Source organism: Tyto alba, unplaced genomic scaffold, assembly GCF_018691265.1.
Source record: "Tyto alba isolate M040663 unplaced genomic scaffold, T.alba_DEE_v4.0 Super-Scaffold_22, whole genome shotgun sequence".
In the NCBI taxonomy this organism is placed as follows: domain Eukaryota; kingdom Metazoa; phylum Chordata; class Aves; order Strigiformes; family Tytonidae; genus Tyto; species Tyto alba.
In genome coordinates this window covers 8,507,360-8,527,979 of record NW_024881296.1, presented here as the reverse complement: position 1 = coordinate 8,527,979, position 20,620 = coordinate 8,507,360, and the positions used below count along the sequence as shown (strand labels likewise).

Sequence of the window (20,620 nt, the reverse complement as noted above, 5' to 3'; positions counted from 1 at the left end):
ATAGTTGGTATTGCATTGCTCTGTTCCACTACAAGAGCTTGCATTGGTGGTTATTAGTGTGAATGCTTTTTAAAACTTTGCACTAAAGGCTCCTAAAAATCTTAACCTAATCAAATACTTCCAAGTAAGGGTCAGATATGTCAAGTAGGTATTTATATGTGGAAAATCTAGGATGACATAAAACTAAAATATTGTAATGTGCTATTTTTCTGCCAACAGTTTATCTTTTCCCCCTTTCTTACATAATGGTACACGTAGTCAAAGTTTTTGATAGTATGAATAGACAGTTGACATTTTATTCTAGTCCCCAAGGTAATAGTACTTTCCAAGAAGTAAATATTAAGCAGGAATAGGGATATATGTGTTAAGTTTAACAAATTTACTTTTTAAGCATCCTGAAAGTACAGCGACATAATAAACTCTACTTGTAAAATCCCTGTCATGAGTTAAACGGGTAATACAAATTAGTTTTTTGAAAGTAGACTTTAAAAGGATTGTGAAATATTCACATCATGATTTGTTCTTCATCAAGTAGGACAAAAAGTTATAGTTTAAGATAAATGTTGATTAAATGCTATTTGCGTTTCACTGCTGTGAATGTTTCAGTACCTTATGGTGCATGAAAAGCTGCATCAGAAAGTCACTGAATTGACCTTAATGAGATGTTCTTAAAAATTACTCTCCTGACAAAGTTAACTCAAAGTTGCTGCACAGAATTATACTAGGGGTTTCACGTAAGTCATGGAAAACTGCTGTCCGTGTTCCAGAATATATTACGTTGCAGGTGTGGTGCAGGTAAAGACAACTAACGCTCAAGAGGAGCTAGGATGAGAAAGGGGTGTTAGTGCTCTCAATCTTTAAAGCTTGCTGGGTTTGAGTAATATGTAGTTTGGCCTCTACCATACTCTAGTACAGATTTTGCTGTGTATTCTCTCCCTGAAGTGTGAGGCCCTGGTAGGCTAGGACTGTTGCTGAAGCTGTAAGTTTCGCCAGTAGCTTCATCACAACAGGTGTCAGAAGTAGAATATCCATTATAATCATAATGGTTTCAGTTTTAACCTTTGGAATTACAAATGTCTGAAACATCATGCAAACTGTGTATGCTCAGCTTTATTTGTAGATCTCTGCATTGCTTATGTAGAAAAATCTGCAGTTAGTCTGGATGTGAGCTGGCTTCCTTTTGTGGTGCTCAGATCCTGCATCACTTGCTCTTGCCTTGCCAAGGTCTTTCTTCTGGTTTTGGTAGTCTGTGTTTGGTCAACCTTTTTAATGCACCTTATTATATCTTAGTGTTGTCCTTGCCTTGGTTTCCAGTCACCTGTGCACTGCTACTAGTTACAGTCTTTTTATAGTCAGTGGCAGCTAATAAGTTAGAAAATCACTCTTTTGAGTTGAGAGTCTCCATTGGCCTTGTACGACAATCTTACATGTTTCAGGGCCATTAGTAGGTTTTCTGTTTAAGGGACTGACATCTGTCAGATACACAGAATAATGAAATGACGGTATGCAGTGGAAACACTAGAGATGTAAATCAGAGTTCATTTAATGGAACTAATGCTCTAAGATCATGCTCTGGAAACTGTTGAACAGGAAAACTGAATTGTAAGTAAATGGGATGTATTTTTTAGTTGTATGTAGACAAGAATATTGTATATTTCTTAATCTGTTATACCTTTCTGAGTTGTACTTCTATCACGTGCTCAGAGTTGTTGTTACCAATGCTAGGGAAAAGTGAGATTCTAGAAATAGTCATGTTGGGAAGCAGACTTAAACACTTATGAGTCAGACTATATCACCAGAAACAGATTAAACTCTAGCAAATACATTTTAAGTTGCCTTCAAAAAAATATACTGGCCAGGTTTGGGAAGTGTAGTCTGGAACAAACCTTGTGCCCAAAGAAATTACCCATGAGTTTCATTTCTAACTGTCAGAAAACCACTGAGGCCCTGAAAATACATGGCAAATGATAATTTGGGTGTAAGGAAGGGTTTGGTGGTTCTTTTGTTTTTTTTCCACTTACCTCACATTGTGTGATGCACCACAGCTCTGGGTCTCAATCAGAAGAGTGACATCTCTGAAGCTGTTTCTCAGAAGTTGACTTGCCTGTACATGTAATGCCACTTTGTGTCTCTAGGTGTCTGTAGCCTTGGATATGTTTGCTAATTACTTGTTTATATATATCTGATAGATGTTTTGGGAAGTGCCTGTTTATTTAATTTGGCTGAATCTAGCATAGCATTTGTCTGGTTTTGTTTGTTTTTTTCCTTGGTGTTCCTATTCTACACCAGGAGTGGCTAGCTTAGGCGTCCACATCAGTGTTTCCTGATCATACACAATTTGAAAATGAGTGTTTCTGTTTCTTTAAGGACTATTTTTTTTCAGCAAGCACAGATACTATTATTCCTTAAAATTTTGTTTTTAAGTGTAAGATATAATGCTTTCACATCTGTCTACTTAGAGATAGAAATTTTCTAATTCTCTGGCTGTATAAATGCTGAGCTTCATGGATTAAATTATGTTCTTCTGCCCAGGTATTAAAAAAAAGTAGACTACATACTTATGGGAAGCTTAAGATACTTGTAGAGCAGACCTTTCAGACTTTGTTTATTGCAGGACAAGCGTCCCACGCAGGTGAGGTGTGAGTTATACTTTTGATTTTTACATAAAAGTGGCATTAAGTTTATACATACATAAACACACTTGTGTATACAGCAACACTGTTGCTCCGAAGGTCTCAAGGTCTCAATATACTTTTCAGTGTTCATTAAAATAATACTTGTTTACTATATTGTAAACCTGACATACTTTTCCTTTATTAGTTAAAAGGACAGTACAAGTGTTATCCAAAAGTACTAAGCATTTTTTTTTCACCTGTTTCTTTATTCTAGGGAGACAGGCTCTGATTAACTTGTTTGGAAATAATATTGATATAGTGGATTACACAGACTAAACGCTAGTTACTGAACTCCTTGATGAAATCAAGGACTTTGTCAGAAGTAGAACTGTACCAAGAAAATTGACATCTACCTATGGTCTTATGATAAATTCTGTATGTTAAGAGGTTGCTTTTCATGTGCGACCTAATGGCTGGAGCAATACTGCCCTACTACATTTTAATAGGTTGTCTGCTTCTGTAACCCCAAGTAGTTAATAAATAATAGCAAAGTATGGTGCAAAAAGTGGTTGGAAATAAAGTTAGGAGTTGTGCAGAGCTGGAGTGTTGTCTGGTATATCTGTTTTGAGAATGAACCAAACCTGAAGTGTCCTGTTTTTGCTTTTGTTTGCTCATATTTTTGAATAACAGAGTTGTTGGATGCTTAGCAAATGTTCACTCCCTTTTATAAACCATGCTTTTTGCTGATTGCCTTGCATTGGTAAAACAAGGCATCAAAGTGTCTCGGGCTTTCTGTTGATGCTCTGCTTGAGTTGCAGGTTCCTTATTTCTTAAAAGGTTGTGTGTTGCTCCTGCTGTGTAACCTATTTTGACAGTGTCAGCTGGGTATTTTTCTAGCCTGTTTAAAGTTTTGAATTATATCAAAAGAACAGAAAAGGATGAACACCGATTTCAGTGATGTGTTAGTTTGAGGCTTTACTTGCGTTTTACCACCAAGTACAGACCTTGAGGCAGCACTGTAGGATGTGTTCCAGTTTTGTTCCAAGCCATCCTAGATATGTATTTCTCTATTGCACAGTCTCACGCTCTGCTTTATTTTTCTTCTCCAGTTTGTAGAGGAATTAATTGTACTATTCCCTTGGTTTTATTGTTAACCATTTTTTTTTAAAACAGAGGGCAGTCAAATTTGGTGTGTGCTACTAACAAGATAAACTTAGTTTCTGTAATAAACCTGCAAATCTATGCTACAATTGCAAAAACCTGTTATTGTTTTTAGTGTTAATAATATGCCGGTGCTCTTCATTATGCCTGTTGTCCTCTGTTAACAGGAGCTTGAGCTTAAATTGAAAGTTTAACCCCAAAGTAAATCTGATCAACAATGACTTTATAATGTTAGAATCATTGAAGAGGTCACAAGCATGTTCTCCAGAGCTTAAATGTTAAGTACAAGCAATGAGGCCGAGACAAGTAATTGCTAAATGGAATGAATACTGTATAAAGTAAATGCAGCGTTTATTGGCCAATGGTGACTCGTATTCCCATATACTTTATTCTGGAGAACAGATAAAAGGGTTTCCAGTCTTGAATTAGAGACTGGAAATAAATTGTATTGTACAATGGCTTATAGAAATTACATTTTTTCTAAAGTGTTAATTTTAATGAAAATGCAACTGCATTGTACTCTGTACTCAAAAGGACTTGCAGTCATGCCATGCCTGGTTAACATTTGTCTTTTACCTGAAACAGAAAACTAGAGAAGGTAAATAAATTAACTTAATGTAGATACACATTCTCTACTCCTCTTTGCAGGAGCTGTAAAATAGCTTCTTGTAAGTTTTTTTTCTTATGAGTATAGCTGTCATTCTGTTAGTGCAGTAAGATACTCATATAACCTGGTAGTCAAGACTGCTTTTATTGAAGATAAGTGAGCTTGGGAAATTAAGGTTTGCCAGTGGCTGGTGTGTGCCATGCATACATTAGTTAGATTATCACTTTGTTTTACTGGGGCACTCAAGCCTGACTATGCAGCCCTCAGTAGCATGGTCATATTAAACTGATATAACTATTTACTAATGAGCAATTTGAAGAAATTTGACATTTAATTGACAACAAATAGAGGCAGTTTAGGTAGTTCCTTTTTTACTAGTACTATAAAATTGTTTTTTTTAAAAAAAAAACTTAAAAAGGCTGTGGGGAGGTAGGCTTATTAGAGCACTAATTTGGGCTGTTGTATGAACTGGAGACCACCACCAGACTTTCTGCCTCTCTTCTACTTTTGCTGTAGCTGTTGGACAATAGTTACTGAAAGTAACAATTTAAATTGGTATTCTGGCATTTTAACTTCATTTGGTTTAGTACTGTATTTTATTATAATGCTGCTGTAGTGATTTAGTAATTACTACTGTTAATTGTATTACTGGTCATTTCAGGCCTTTCTGGGCACTGCATTACTGAAAACATAACCAAGTAAAAGGCCCAGTTCACCCTCATATGCAGTACTAATGCTTACATAAAGATTTTGTTGCATTTTCTTCCTTCCTCAATTTGCACTGATGTTAGAGATAATACAATCTAATCACTACCACTATATAGAGTTAGTATATTCATTATTCAGTATCTAAGACTGCTAAATGGGCCTTCTAAGTTCCATCATTTAAATTATTTAAAGAATAGTTTTGGTATTTTCTTTTGAAGACTGCAAGTTCACTGAAGTAAGTGCAAGGCATTCCTGTACTTAAAGATGCCCAGATGATGAGCAACTTCATGAAAATGGAAAGAAATCCAGAGAAAAAACAAGTTTCAAGTGCAGAAAATGGATTTATAGCACAAAAGCAAATAGAAAACAAGTCCTTAGAGCTGGTGGAGAAAGGGGCCAGAGGGCGGGTGTGATATGAATTGAATTGAGGATGATAAAGATGGTCATGAAGAGGGCAGATTATATGCGAATGTCACATAATTGATGTTTAAGTGATTTATTCTTTTTAAAGCTTGTGGATCTTTTCCTTTTAGAAGTAAATACTATGTTTGAGGTGGTTTTTGTGAAATATGATGATAGTATTCTTCTAGAGGGTAAAATGCAGTTTAAAAATATGAATTTTTTTCAGGGCTAGCTATCTGAAGTCCTGACACAGGATATTCCAAAACTGTAACCATCCCATTGGGATTGTACACAGCAGTGGTGAACTGAGATTCTGGTAGGTTTCCTTCTGCTCTCTTATGTCTTAGTTAATGTGTTTATTTCAGTTTTTGTTGTGTTGTGGTTTGGTTTGTGTGTGGTTTTTTTTTTTTTTTTTTTTTTTTTTTTTTTCATAGTTAAGATGACATCCCTAAAGTCCAAATACAGGTTAAGGCACTCTACATCAGCACAGGTGTGTTTTGTACAGCATCTGCTTCCATATTACCAGGTACCACAGAAATGAAAGATGTGTTACTTTAAACAAAAGAAAAATTCTGCAGTAAAGGAGTTACTACTTAAAGCAAATTGGTTGGCATACTTTCTCAGAGTAAGATGAAATGCTGTGCTGTGTGGGAGGTAGTATCAGTGTACCACAATCTGCAACAGAAAAAGAAAGTGACAAGCAAGCTGAAACCTTAGATTGGGGGTGGATTTTTTGTTTTTTTAAAAAAAACAACACCCCACCACCACCCCCAAAAAAGCAAACCCACCTCTGCAGTGTTTGCTATGTTACAGCATCAGCAGCAAGTTGTTCACTGAGTTGATCTTTGAAAAGCAATGTCCTTTAATGCTCAAATTTTGTCAGGAAACAAATGTGAAAGGCAAGAAGGTTGTCTGTGCATATGCAGCTTTTTTTGGAAGCTTAATTATTTCTCAGTTCTCCTTTGTATTGTTGTTTGTCTCTAGCTTCAGGATGGGATGAATAATGAGGTTATCTCTGAAACTGTTTCCAAAGGCATGTTTGTACTGTCAGTCTGTTTCAGAACTTAATTGCAGAAGAAGAAATAGGTACAACTGAGAAGTAGCTAGCACTTGTTGGAACAAATCCTTTTAAAAGCGCTTCATTATCTGTTATGATATCTTACTACGTTTTTTTTTTTCCTCGCTGTAGCGTGAGAGCATCTTAATACCTTACCAATTATGTATTAAATTCTTGCATTAAGAAGACATGCTTGATGTCTTTTCACATTAGCGTCAACAAAATAGCACTTTATCTTACCACTGACATTGAGAATTTACCCCTTTGCTAGAATGTGGCAATGTTTGTTAAATCCCTGTAACAGTGCAAGCAGTGCAGGAAACCTGGAGACTGAAGTTCCATGTGGAAGGAGACTAAAACATGATGGACAGCATAGTTTTACATACTCTAAAGTCCGGTACCACTGCAAAACAGCTAGATGCTTAAGCTATTCAGTTGCAATGAATTGTGAATGTTAGCTATATGGAGCTCTGTGGATGATACATGTTGTTTCCAAGCTCTCAAAGGGGAGCCAATTATTAGGAGCTTGCCTGGGGAACCTATAGTATTTCCTTCCTTTCATGTAATGGTGGTCTTTCATTTAATGCTCATGCTTGTCACAATTTTAAGTTTTGAGTTGAAGCTTTTCTTTGTCACCAGAGAATACCAAAATAATGAATTTAGTATTTTTCTTTCTCTCTTCCTGTCCCTATCTTTTTTATTTTCTCCCCACAATTAATTGTGGATGAGCATTCACCTAGAGACCTTTGTAGTTAAATGCTTGAGGCTTTTCATGGTTACAACCCTTTGCATTCCCATTGAGAGCAAATGTATTTGTGGTTCTTTACCATGTCTAGAGAATGAGGATTTAACATTTAGACTAGCTTGCAACTGGAGCACCCCAATTTGTGAACGTTTCATTAAGAGTGTGTTTGGACACTTCATCTCTGTATATGCCACATGTGTCAGTGGAATGAACTTCTGAGAATTTTAGGGCCTTGTTTGAACCTGGGCTTAGTTCAAATGTACTCAATGGCACCAAACGCAAATATTCTAACACTAGTTTAAAAAATTGATGTTAACTATGAAGACGACTAGTAAGGAGTCCTGTTACTGTTAAATGGCTAAATAATTAGCACTTGGTCAAGATTTGAAAATTATAGCAAAAAAAATACTGAGAGGTTGCAGAAATAAACATTGTCTCTGCAATTGTTAGTATCTCTCTTCTAGGAAACAGCAGAGGAAGTATTCAAGCAGTCAGATGAAATCATACATCAGAATTTAAAGCATGTTTAAGGAGCTTTTCAGTCTTGTTTAAGTAAATAAAAGTATCTCAGGAGGATTAGAATGTGCTGGTTTTTTAATTTTTCTTAGATTGAATACACTATAGAGATATGAGGGGAAGTGTGATAAGTAGAAACTTGAAGTTATCAAATGAAAAACCCTTTGACTGTTTGTCTTACAGCAAGGAATAGGGGATGTTGAGGGTTTATGAATGCACACTCTCTATAGCTATTGTTTTCCTTGAGTTATAGAAGTTACAGAATCTTTTTGCCCCTTGTGCAGAGCTCACTGAGCCAGGGCTGGTGTATGTGTTGTGTTGCTTTGACTTTTTTGCCAAAGCATGTACTGGGGGGTAACTGTCTTTCTATTTTTGGCCATTTTGAAGTAAATTGGGAGATTACTTCTCCCTATTATCTTAGTCTTTTATTCATTACTAATTACATCTCGAAACAATGTAGCTTAAAACATTCTTCTTGGGTGGGGAAAAAAAAGCATTGCCTGTTCTGATCCTCTGTTAGGACTGGAGGGGGTTAAAGGGTTAGTAGAGAAATAACGAATTGTTTTAGTGGACTGTACAGAGCAAATACAATGCTGTTCCTTTCCAATTTTATTAATTAGAGCTTCCTCAGTCTTAAAGGTAATAAAGATTGGCTATCTGTCAGGACAAAAGAGAACAGGTTTAAAATGTATTTATATCAGTACCTGACTACACGATTCAGTTTTTCATACTATCCATCACTTGTACCCAGAGCTGCAAGTGCTTCAAGTATTATGTATGCGGGTAGTGATCACTAAATATTCATACTGTTTCTAGAGAGAAATGTTTAAATTTGCACACATATTTTACATTAAAAAAACTAGTGAACTTTATTATGCTACCTTACATGCACGAATTACTTTCTCTGCAATAGGAATTTAGTTGTGCTGAATCAAAATCTTAAAAAGGAAAACTGGAGCTTTTAAAGCTCAAAAATCCCCCCCTTCAAGGACTCTTAAACTTCAAATACCTATCAAAAAATGTATTTTAAAAACAAAGAAATTGCATAAGAATCATTATGTGTTTTTTTTTTTTTTTTTTAAAAAACAGGTGAACCAAGGGTGGTATTTCCAGAGTATAATTTACTTTTTCTTCCAAAAAGAAGATAAATGTGTTAAATTGTCCAAGTAATTCTGGTAAGAATCTTCCTGTTACTCCTACAGAGAATGTCATATGTGTAGGTACTTAGTCTTGCCACTAAAAGGAGCTTTTGCTGATGCTAACAAACTTGCTCTTACTTACAAGGTCTTATTTTGATTCAATAATTGTGTGTAAATGTTTCTTGATCGAGAAGTATTAACCCACCTGTTATATTTAAATATATTGAAAGTTACTTGTCTCTTGCACGTTCTATGCTTGGACATGATGAAAATATTTCAGTTTTGAAGATGTTACTTCAGCTGTTTATAAAGACATAGAGTTAAATATGCTGTAGTATTTAAGTGGGTTTTATGTGGGTTAAATGTTCTTGCTTATATAGTTGCCATCACTGATTCTTGTTTTTGTTTGGTCTTCAGTGATCATCTTGATAGTTTTCTACAGCTGACTCTATGATCTCTTTGGTCTTGTTTGTTTTTGTTTTAAACTTTTCCACATGTACTAGTGCTGACCATGTATGATATGAAAGTCTTTTATAAGATAGAATTAATAGACAAGGTGTATGAGTGCCTTGTGTTCATTATCTAAAGTAAAATTAATCAGTTTGGGAACCAGTTTTTGTATTTTCTCCTGAACACATACAATCAGGATTGTACTTTGAGTTAATCACACTATAGTAGTGACTATCACTCACTCCGCCTTACTTGAAGGAAAACACCTTGAGGGCTGGTAACTCTAAAGCATTTTATTTGTGAAATTCCCATATTTATCTTTAGCTTTTTCTTTTTTCCCCTTCACACAGTCTGCATACTGTTGGAATACATAACAGGGTAGAAGATAATGTATTCAAATAAACTATTAAGGAACATGTTTTCTGTACAATGCTGTGTAAGAGCTGCCTGTTTTCCCCTAATGCTTCAGCTCCAGTACCATTTAGAAGCAGACGAAGATTAAAGCTCACATCTAGGTTACAGAAAGCTGAAAGGAAGTCACTAGCTTTCGTTTATGCAGTGGGAGAGAATGCTGTATGTCATGGTCTTCCACCTGATAGATTTATAAAATGAGTGTTTGGGGTCATAGGCTGTTAGCTAAAGTTTCACAGAAATAAATGAAATTCTCTAAGGTCATACTTCTCACTCCCTTCTACCCTACATTGGTATGTTGATTCCTCAATCCTACAGACACTTCATCCTTTGGTGGGGGGGAGGAAGGGTTACAGGGAGGAAACACTCCTCTATTTCCCCCAGTCATTTTTCCATAAGGAGTGTGTTTTCTGATAGATTTAATTTCTGTACTTTACTTACAGCTCAGACATGAGCAGTGCCAGTAACTCACTGGCACGAGAATTCTTGACGGATGTCAACAGACTGTGCAATGCAGTGGTCCAGAGGGCAGAGGCCAAGGAAGATGAAGAAGAAGAAACTCATATGGCAGCACTGGGACAATACTTGGTTCAAGGCCGTGGGTTTATTTTGCTTACCACACTGAACTCTACTATTGATCAGGTAAGTTTTTTCTTACCCAGCTATAATTTTTGTATCGAGCTTTGACTGTATGGATTTGTCTGGCTCGTTTTTCTCGATGCTGGTTTCTTGCCTTTCTATGGTAGAGTGTATGAGTTAACTCTGAAGACTAGAAATTCAAAAGGATATGTTTCAGTTGCATTCTGTCCTTCAGCAACAAAAGAAAAATTAAAAATAGCTAATCATATACCTGTTTGCTAGCTGATACTGATGATTGCTAAACTTTTGACTAGTTAAGGCTCAAGTGTGTGTGAAGCTCAAGTACAGTAGCTGGGTGGAGAGCAGCAATAGATTAGAATTTTTGAGAGAAATTGGTGTTTACTGAACCTGCAGTACAAATTGACAGTTTTTAATTTGAGAAGGTCTACCTGGTTTAAGGCAATAAAATAAAATTTAAATATACACCTTTTTATTTTATTTTATTTCCAGGCCATGAGAAATATTTTTGCCTTGTGTTAAGTAACTTGCTCTTGAACATAATAAAAAGTAAATATTTTGTAACTTCAGCTCAAAAGAGAAAGCATTTTAGAAGAGGTGATCAGTTTATACTCTTCTTTTATATAAAGACTAGCACACATCCTTGTAGCTGCAGATACCCATTTCATTCTTTCTCTTCTCCTTCCTCTTCAATACTATTGGATGTACTAAGCAATGGGTAGGATGAGATGTGCATTAAGTATTTCTGCATTGAAACTGGAGATCTAGGTGTTTAAAAATAATGAACCAAGTGAATCTGGACTGAGTTTATTCACCCCTTGTCCTATGTGAGGTCAGCTGTTTGTTAATGCTGGTGAAATAAATCTTGGAGGCTTTCATTTCCTTCATGAGGTGACTAGTGCTAAGACTCCAGTGAGGTCTTCTGCCTTGGTTCTGGATTCCAGGAGGTGCACTGTCTAAACAGTAAACCCACAAGATTGGATTATATATAATTGCTAAGAACAATCATTACCGCTTCTACAACTGCAGTTTTTTCAGTTGTCACTCGAGTTCTGCATAGTTGCTGTTAATAGAGTCTTCAGGATGAGAACTGCTGGAAAAACAGCTGGCTTTTGTGGAAGTAGAACATGGGGCATTCTGTGTGCTTCCCCTCCAATAAAAATCCACTTTGGAGAAGGATGAGAAAAGAGCTTGTGGTGTTCTCCATGAAACGTCAGCAATTCAGCAATTATTTCCTGAAGAAATATATATTTTTTTAAGAAGACAGGGGAAGAGGAACTTGATTAATGAGAAGTAAAATTCTGGAAGTGTATCACTGAAATTAGAAAAGTTAATGTTTTGCTTTTTCCAGTCTTACTACTGTGCTTTGAATGTTGTATTGCTAATTCCTATTCCAAATTAACTTGTCTTGCTCACAGTACCTTTAGTAGGAGAAAATAGTTGTGAGAATGACGTTGAAAAATCTTAGTTTTCAGGTCTAATTGTATTGCATCGGTAGTTTTAGGGGTTTTTAAATTTTCATTGAAATTGATAGTCTTATCAGACAAATTAACTATTAGATAGTTCTAGAACTATATATATAAAACTCTCTGTAACTCTAAGTTGCTTATCTCCATACATTTTAATTTCATTGCTACCTTGACTTTTTGGAGAAGTATGTTGCTTCAGCTGTATATCCCTGGATGATGTTAACTACCAAAATGCTCAAGACAACTTTTTTTTTTTTTGAAAATTTTCGATCTTTAGGATTGAAACTGTTCTGATAATGCTGCATAGCACCCAGTAAAGGAATTTTGTTTGAATTCTGTGCCTTCTACTTCTCCTGTCTAGATTGAAATTCTTACTGTTGCAGTTTTAGAATGCCAGTAGGAGTGAGGGGGATTTAGTGGTTATTCTGTTTTGTGTTTTTTTTTTTTTTTTTTTTTAACTAGGAGTAACCTTTTCTCTTTTCTCCCATAAAACTTCACCTTTCCATTGTGAGTCAATAACATCACTTGATAAATGTAAGCTTTTTCATTTGCTTAAAGGTATAATTTTGGAGAAAATAGAGAGCTTCCCATAAATTTCTTCAAAATTACATTTTCGTAACTACAGATGTTTCAAACTTGTCTTGGGCTTCATGTTGGCTTTGTTTATATCAACAAGTTATTTGCTTTTGACTTCTCTGTTTTTGTTCTTTGGGTGAGGAATTTCATCAGTTGGGAGGATTAGGAGACCTTTGTATAGGAGCGGTTGCAGAGGTGTAACACACATCTTTCTGATTGGCTCTATGATTATAGCACTCTTGCAGTTAGATCACTTTTGCAATGCATAAACCAGCATAAAGTCATGGGGAACTGAACGTTGAATAGCTTTGTAAAATAAAGAAGGTTAGTCTGGTTTCTTTAAAAGTGCAAAAACTTTTGTTTCTGTTCTGTTTCTAACATAGGAGCTGACATGTAGGGAAGAACTTCTGACCCTCCTCCTGTCACTTCTGCCATTGGTGTGGAAAATCCCTGTCCAAGAAGAAAAAGCAATAGGTATGATTTACCACTTAGAGTATTAAGGACCTAAGAGAAGTGATTTGTATATTACTACAGAGCCTAGGACTCCTGACTAAAGAGTATTAATTCACTGTAATACGTATCATCTTAACATAAAATGAAGATGTGGTTCTGCAGAGAATTTAAACTTGAAAATACCAATGTATTTTCACCACACAAGGAAGACTGAAATTGTACCGAGAAGGTAAAGGCTCTTGGTCAGTGTGAAAGACAATGCTCACATTGTAGCTGAACTTTGAGATTTTTTTCTTCCTTTTGGGTTATTTGGGGGAAAATATATGTAAAAGAATATATGATATTTTTGCTAATGTGAATTGTTTCATGATGAGTAGAAGTGGAACAAATACTAATTCTTTTTAAAAACAGAAAAGTGATATGTGCTGACATTAGATTGATCAGACAGAATGAGACAGACTTTTTCTTCTGAAATTGAAGAAATGGGAAATAGAGAATAAGCATAAAGCCGAACAGTGAAAGCAGTGCAATGTCATCACAGAGGCAGGCCCTGAAAACTAGAATAATACTGTGTGATTATGAACAGGACCAGGCTGCATTCCTTAGCAAATATGTTCTGTGTCAAACTGATGTGCTAATTGAAGAGTCAAATCAAAGGGTTCAACTGCCAAAGAGTCAGTTTAAAGTAAATTAAAGAAATGAAAGGGATGATACGAAATAAACTTTCTGCAAAAACGGAACCAGGAAATGGCAGCAATTTTTGTGTTGTGTTTTTTTTTTTTTTTTAAATAATTTTGGGCTCTTGCATTTGTCTGATGCATTCTTTTCCCTCTTAAAGGATAAAACAACAGAGGATGAAACAAATGATGTTACCTGACTAAGAGTTCCTAAAGAATCTTACCTGAAACTCTGCTAGTGTTTTTCGCTATTGAGAACTCCTGCAAATCAGAGGCTTTTGTTAATGTTTGTAGACTTGGCGTATTTAAAGTGCCAGTTTCACAGTGCTATTATACAATAAACTTTCCTGCTTGCTCAGTTGCATCATTCTTTCATGCTCTTGTAAGCATGACTGAATTCAAGAAACATTTGTGTTGTCTTGAGAGCTTTGACTTTTGCAGGTTTAGCTTAAAATGTTGCTGTGTAAATAGGTGTAAAACTGGTTGTTGTGTAAAACTGGTTTTGCACTCTGCATAATGTACAGTTTTTACTTCTACAAATTTGCCTCTCATAGTACTGATGCATAAACACCATGTATCCAATTGTGCACTCTTCCTTTTTTTTTTTTATCCTTGGACTGAAATAAATCCTCCTGTATTAGGCAGCTTTTTTTTTTCTATGCAGGAAATACCCTATGTTTGATAAAGTACACGTGGTTAATTTCTTCCCTCGAAAACAGATGCTACTTCTTCCTTAAGCATCACTATTACGACTTTATGAAACAGCAAGGCACAGTCATGCCTGCATATAGAAGCATCTTTTCTTTCAGTTTGATTAATGATTGTAGCTATTGCATGGGCTTTGGGGGTTTTATGGGGGTGGGGACTGTTACTAACGATCACATTTTTCTTAATACTGAACTTACTGGATGGTATATGCTTGCAGTTCTTTTACGCTAGGTATTTTACTGATCAAAGCATCCAGACAGAGTTCTGTCACTGCTTAAAAATGGTGATAGATTTTTATCCAAGAACGTACAGAGTTTTTTTCTCTGCCTGCTTTTTTGACAGTTTATGATCTGAGTTTACTAACACTAATGAACTGGTAGTACTTGCATTTTATTCATCAAAATCTTCTTGCCCATTGAATCAAATTTAAATTTTATATTTGCTATTATACACTGCATACTTGAAAATATTTTTTTGTCTTTTGTGGGAACATTCAGCACCTTAAACATTATTCTTTTCCATATCCCTCTTGTCCCTGACTATTTTAAAATCCACTACTTTTATTTCTGCTTTTTGTGTTTGGAACAACATTGAAATAGACTGAGGTCTGTATATGTGAAGATCTGCACTGTTTCTAAGTAGAGAAATCTATTTTTTTCAGTTACCATTAGTATGCTAACAATTTCTTCGTGCATTCTAAGAGGACTGAGTTCCTATAGCAGCTGAGTTGCAAAAAGGGACAACAGGTCATCAAGTTGAAAAAGGCCTTTTTTCCTCTCCTTAGAATTTTTCTTCTTGTTGTGGGATAGGTCTGTTTGGCAATGCTTATAGTGAGATTTCAAATAAATCAAATGGTATACACGAAGTAAATATTGCCCGAGTAACTGCCTAAAACTGCTTCCATAGCTAAGTAACAGAGGACACCTCAAAGATGGTATCCTGCTGATTGATATTTTACTTCTACTGTATTAGTATGTCTAACTTACCCAAATCTAAATTTAATATAACTAGAGGCTTGTGGCTATATTTTTCCTTTATCCTGTCTGTAGTAGGCAAAACTATTTTCAGACTAGGCTTTCTTCCTTTTGCTTATCAAAAAGTCCTTTCATCTACCTTGATAAGAAAAAAATATTAAGAGAATGGAATAACTACGCCTACAAAAACATTTTAGGAAACCCTCTCGCATGTTTTTATCTAACCCTTGTTAGAAAATGACCTAATTTTTCTAGGCTTTGAAAATAGCCAGTATGATTCCTAAACATGAATTGTTGCTGACTCTTTTCTACTGAAAATGTCAGACATAGGTATATGCAAAACCATGATTTATTGTTTCATATTATTAAGCTGGAAGTATTAAACTATAAAATTAGGAAAAATGCTTTATGTATTATAATGTTCCTTAATGTGTCTTTCATGTTCCTTTGTTATCTCTGTTTGAACAGATTTTCATATACCCTTTACAGTAGACATATGTCTGACCAAAGAGAATAATTCAAGCTCTGTGAAATCTACTCAGGAAAAACTAGGCTTAGGTGGAAGCACTCGTTCATCTCTTCAGACTTCTGTAAAACTAAATCCTCGATCTCGAAAAAGTGGACGTCTGCGCAAAACCACCCATCATTATTTTGTGCGAGATGCAAGAAGATCTCAGCTGTCCACTTCAGAGTCAGAAGGCAATTCTGATGACAAGACTACTGTGATAATGAAACAGAAACGCTTCCAGTTACTGCAGCCTTTTTTAACATACCCAGTTAGGGACAGCTACCTGGTAGGTAGAAGTGATTGCCTACCTGCAGAAGCGGTACCAAATTCTAATCCTGATGCCCCAAATCCAGAAAATTCCAGCAAAATTATTCCAGTATATGAGCAAAACCCAGAGATTTTGAATGAGCCAGCTGCAGGAATTGCTGAGAGCAACATGAATAATTCTCCTTTTGACTTATGCCATGTCTTACTGTCTCTCCTAGAGAAGGTGTGCAAATTTGATACTTTGAATCATGGTTCTACTCTTTCAGCTAGTGTGGTGCCCACATTGACTGAGTTCTTATCAGGATTTGGAGACTGTTGCCATGTAAGTAGTAACACAGAAAATGAAGTAGTTTCTGCAGGGTGGACAGAAGAACCTGTGGCTCTGATCCAAAGGATGCTCTTTCGAACAGTGCTGCATCTTATGTCTTTAGACATTAGCAATACAGAAACAATGCCTGAGAATTTACGAAGAAATTTAACAGACTTACTTAAAGCAGCATTAAAAATCAGAATATTCTTGGAAAAGCAACCTGATCCTTTTGCTCCAGGATACAAGAAAACACTACAGCAGCTGGTTCAGGATGACTATGTATTTTCTAAATATCGTCACAGAGCCTTGCTTCTACCTGAGGTTATAGAAGGGGTCTTACGGATTTTGATATGCTGCCTACAACGTGCAGCCTCCAATCCATTCTACTTTAGCCAAGCTATAGATTTGGTTCATGAGTTCATACAGCATCAGGGATTTAAGCTGTTTGAAGCAACAGTGCTTCAGATGGAATGGCTGTGTATGAAGAATGAGGGAGTAACTGGGGAAGCCTCAGAACATTTGAAATCCCTAATCAACAGCATCATGAAAATAATTAGCACTGTCAAAAAAGTGAAATCAGAGCAGCTCCATCAATCAATGTGTACAAGAAAGCGACACAGACGATGTGAGTACTCTCACTTCATGCACCACCACAGAGATCTCTCTGGGCTCTCTGTATCTGCTTTTAAAAACCAGGCTTCCAAAACAACCTTTGAAACTGCTGATGGAGAGGTTCATTATCCTGACAGATGCTGTTGCATTGCTGTTTGTGCACACCAGTGTTTGCACTTGTTGCAACAAGTTGCTTTAAGCAGTACTTGTGTTCAAATTCTCTCGGGTGTACATAATGTAGGAATATGCTGTTGTATGGATCCAAAGTCTGTGATTGTCCCATTGCTTCGTGCTTCAAAGTTACCAGTATTAAAAAACTTTCAACAACACATATTGAACATCCTTAACAAGTTTATATTGGATCAGCTGGGTGGAGCAGAAGTTTCTCCAAAAATTATACAGGCATCATGCAATATATGTACTGTTGACTGCGATCAACTTGCTCAGCTGGAAGATGCCTTACAGGGCAACTCTAGTGATGCTGGTCTTACATCTAGTTCCTCTTGCAAAGTTCAGGGAATTCTGCCTAGCAGTGGATCTGAAGATATGTTGTTGAGATGGGATGCATTGGAAGCTTATCAGGACATTGCTTTTGAAGAAGACAAACTACGTGGCATGCAGATTGCAAGCCATATTTGCCACTTAATTCAAAAGGGAAATGCAGTGGTCCAATGGAAACTCTATAACTGTATTTATAATACCGTGCTTCAGAGAGGGGTTGAGCTAGCTTGTCATGCTCAGCAACTCAGACTAACTACAGCTGATACACACACATGGAGTTACGATAGCCACTGTTTACCTTCTGAAGTACTTCAGATTTATTTGCAGACGCTCCCTGTGTTGCTTAAATCCAGGTTGGTTGATTTTCTGTTTATTAATGGAAAACATGCTAATTAAGTACAGAGCTTTGTATATTTGTAGCTGATCAGAAGGTAGGTTTTATTTGGACTGTAGGCAGCACTTGGATATTGCAGGGGTGTCAACAAGGTAAATGCTTTAATAACATAAGATGTAATCCTAGGTTCATAAACCGTTGAAAGTGAGAGCTCTCTACTGATGAGTTATGGTCTTTATCAAGCCAAAGTATGTAGAAACAAAAATCTGTTCTGTGTGACAGAAAAGGCTCTTTGCCTTTTCATTCCACATGCTAAAGTAGTCAGGAATGTGGAACAGATTGACTTTTTTTTTGTGGGAATTAGACTACTTATTTTTCTGATCTGTTTCCCTTCTTCTAGAATGGTCTTTATAAGTCACCTTTTAAAAATAAGGCTTGAGAGATTTACTTGTCCTGAAATAACCATTTCATAATTTACAAGATTAAGTTCATTTAAACATAGCTTTTTGAATGAAAAAAAAAAACAACCCACAAACATTCTTCCAAGTCATGAAACAGAAACTTTCCTATTTGTTGTTGGATTGATGAAATAGTTGTTTAATACAATATATGGAAGCTTATTCGGAATATGAATGTGTCCTTTTGTCCAGGAAAGATTCTGATCTTTTCTTTTAGACTCCTGATAACCCTACTGAGCTCACTTGAGTTTATCCAAGACAATTACAAAGAACAGACTAGTATTCTGTAAAGGCTTGTCTAACACATTTGTAACTTTTACCCTAACATAAACTGTATCAGAAGCTATTAATTTTTGAAAGTGCACTTAGCGGCAAAGAGGCAAGAAAAGTAAAGCTTAGATTAAGAAAAAAGTTAAGTTCTCCCATCTCCTACTGGCTTAAAGATGGGAATATATAAATAAGTACATGATTCATTTGATTCTAGAGCGTGTAACTCGGTTACAGTAAAAGCTGACCCTGTGGGAAAGAGTTGGGAGGGTAAGGATGTCTACAAGCAGAGTACACTAAGATGCTTACAGATCCTTACCCCAATTTCTATATGAACTCAGTATAATACTTGGAGTAGAAAGAAGGGAAAAGTATACTTGGAGACAAATATACTGAAAAGTTTTTAAACATTAGCTATCCTGGCATAGCAATTGCACAAATAGTTGTTTGAAAGGTATTCCTGAATTCTATCTGAAATACATTGTCCACACAACTAATAGATGTAGCTAGTAAAATGTCTTAAAACTGTAAGTTTGAGAAGGAATCTCTGCTTTCTAGTGAGGTTACAGAATGGAGAGAAGTAAAGATATTTACTAGCTCCAATCACTAATAAAAAGTTATAGGAAGGAAGTACCACTTAAGAGCAAATGTCATAAATACAGTTAAACACCTTTAATATTTTGAACATGGTACATTTTTGTGGACTACATTTTAGAGTTTAATAAATTATATCTCACCAAAAAAATTGAATTTTCTACTAACAGATGCATGATGCTTACTTGGGATTCTAGAATACTGCAAGCAAGTTCTTCTCTTTAATTTACAGTTTACAGTATTTATAGCAATTACCATAAACATGATCAGTCCTTGGTGTTACTCAGGTGTGTAGAACAGAGGGTTACTTTTGTATAAGATGTGTCATCTGAACTGTGTGAATTTGTGGCTGATTTATAAGGTAACTCTTATGCTTTCTCTTGCAGGGTAATTAGATACTTGTTTCTGAGTTGCAATGGAGTAAATCAAATGACTGAGTTAAATTACTTAGACACTTTAAGAAGCCATTCTTTAAAAGTGTTAGAGACTTTGATACTCTGCCTTGGTGATCAGCAGAAAGACCAAGCAATGCCAGAACTGGAAGGCCTGAACAGCGAACAAAAGGAGTCTACATCTGGCTTGCCTGCTTCTCTTTGTAGCCAGCATGCTGTTTCAGAAGTTCCTCAAAGCCTGAGCAAGTTTTATGCTGGCTTGAAAGAGGCTTACCCAAAAAAGAAAAAGTTTGTGAGCCAAGACATTCACATCAACACAATAAACCTATTCCTCTGTGTTGCCTTTTTATGTGTAAGTAAAGAAGCAGATGTCGATCTGGATTCAGCTAATGACTCTGAAGATACATCAGGATATGATAGTACAGCTAGTGAACCACTGGGCTGCAAATTGCCGTATCTGTCACTGGAAAGCCTTACTTTGCCCTCTCTGGAAAATATTCACAGGGCTGCAGATATTTGGTCCGTGTGTCGTTGCATCTATTTGTATAGTTCAGTTTTCCAGAGACAGTTCTATAGACTTGGAGGCTTTGAAGCATGCCATAGATTACTAATTCTGATAATTCAGAAACTTGCAAAAAGTAAGGAAAAGGAGCAAGAAAAAAGGGACAGAGTAATGAGTGGAAGCAGAGGGGTGACACGATTGGAGCTTGATAGTTCTGACAGTCTTGCTGGTGAAGAACAGCTGGTGTCTGAATGTGTCTCCTGTGACAGCTCTTTGGGTAGGGAACACGCTTCAGTTATTTCAGTTGCTGATCTTGAAGGGATAAAGATTTCTGTAAGAGAAGAGACTGAGTGGGCACTTCAAGGTATCAGACTTCTAGAAGCTCTGCTAACAATCTGTCTGCACGGTGCAAGCACCATGCAGCAGAAGATGGAAGTGGAGATGTTTCACCAGGTACTGTGCAAGTTCCCTTAGTTTACTTTACTTATGTTTGTTATGTACAGTATTGTTTTAACAGTAATTTATTCAAAAGTTCTTTTAAAGTTGAAAAAAGCTTATGCTTTTATTATGGTACCATATTTTTTGTGTAGAACTGAAAAGATGTAGGTAG

The 20,620-nt window shown here is 36.1% G+C and overlaps 1 protein-coding gene across 4 annotated transcripts in view; it reads left to right on the top strand.

Moving 5' to 3' along the window:
- Nucleotides 1–20,620, top strand: part of LYST (lysosomal trafficking regulator) — a 94,760-nt gene that overhangs the window by 15,934 nt on the left and 58,206 nt on the right. For 3 of the 4 annotated variants that reach the window (XM_033008896.2, XM_042795814.1, XM_033008904.2), the window contains exons 2-7: nt 5,720–5,809; nt 8,901–8,986; nt 10,255–10,453; nt 12,837–12,927; nt 15,734–17,816; nt 19,503–20,463. In XM_033008896.2, the coding sequence (XP_032864787.2) occupies nt 10,262–10,453; nt 12,837–12,927; nt 15,734–17,816; nt 19,503–20,463 (3,327 nt within the window). In that variant the 5' untranslated portion in view covers nt 5,720–5,809; nt 8,901–8,986; nt 10,255–10,261. The remainder of the gene's footprint in view (nt 1–5,719; nt 5,810–8,900; nt 8,987–10,254; nt 10,454–12,836; nt 12,928–15,733; nt 17,817–19,502; nt 20,464–20,620) is intronic. The other variant, XM_042795815.1, reaches the window with a different exon arrangement.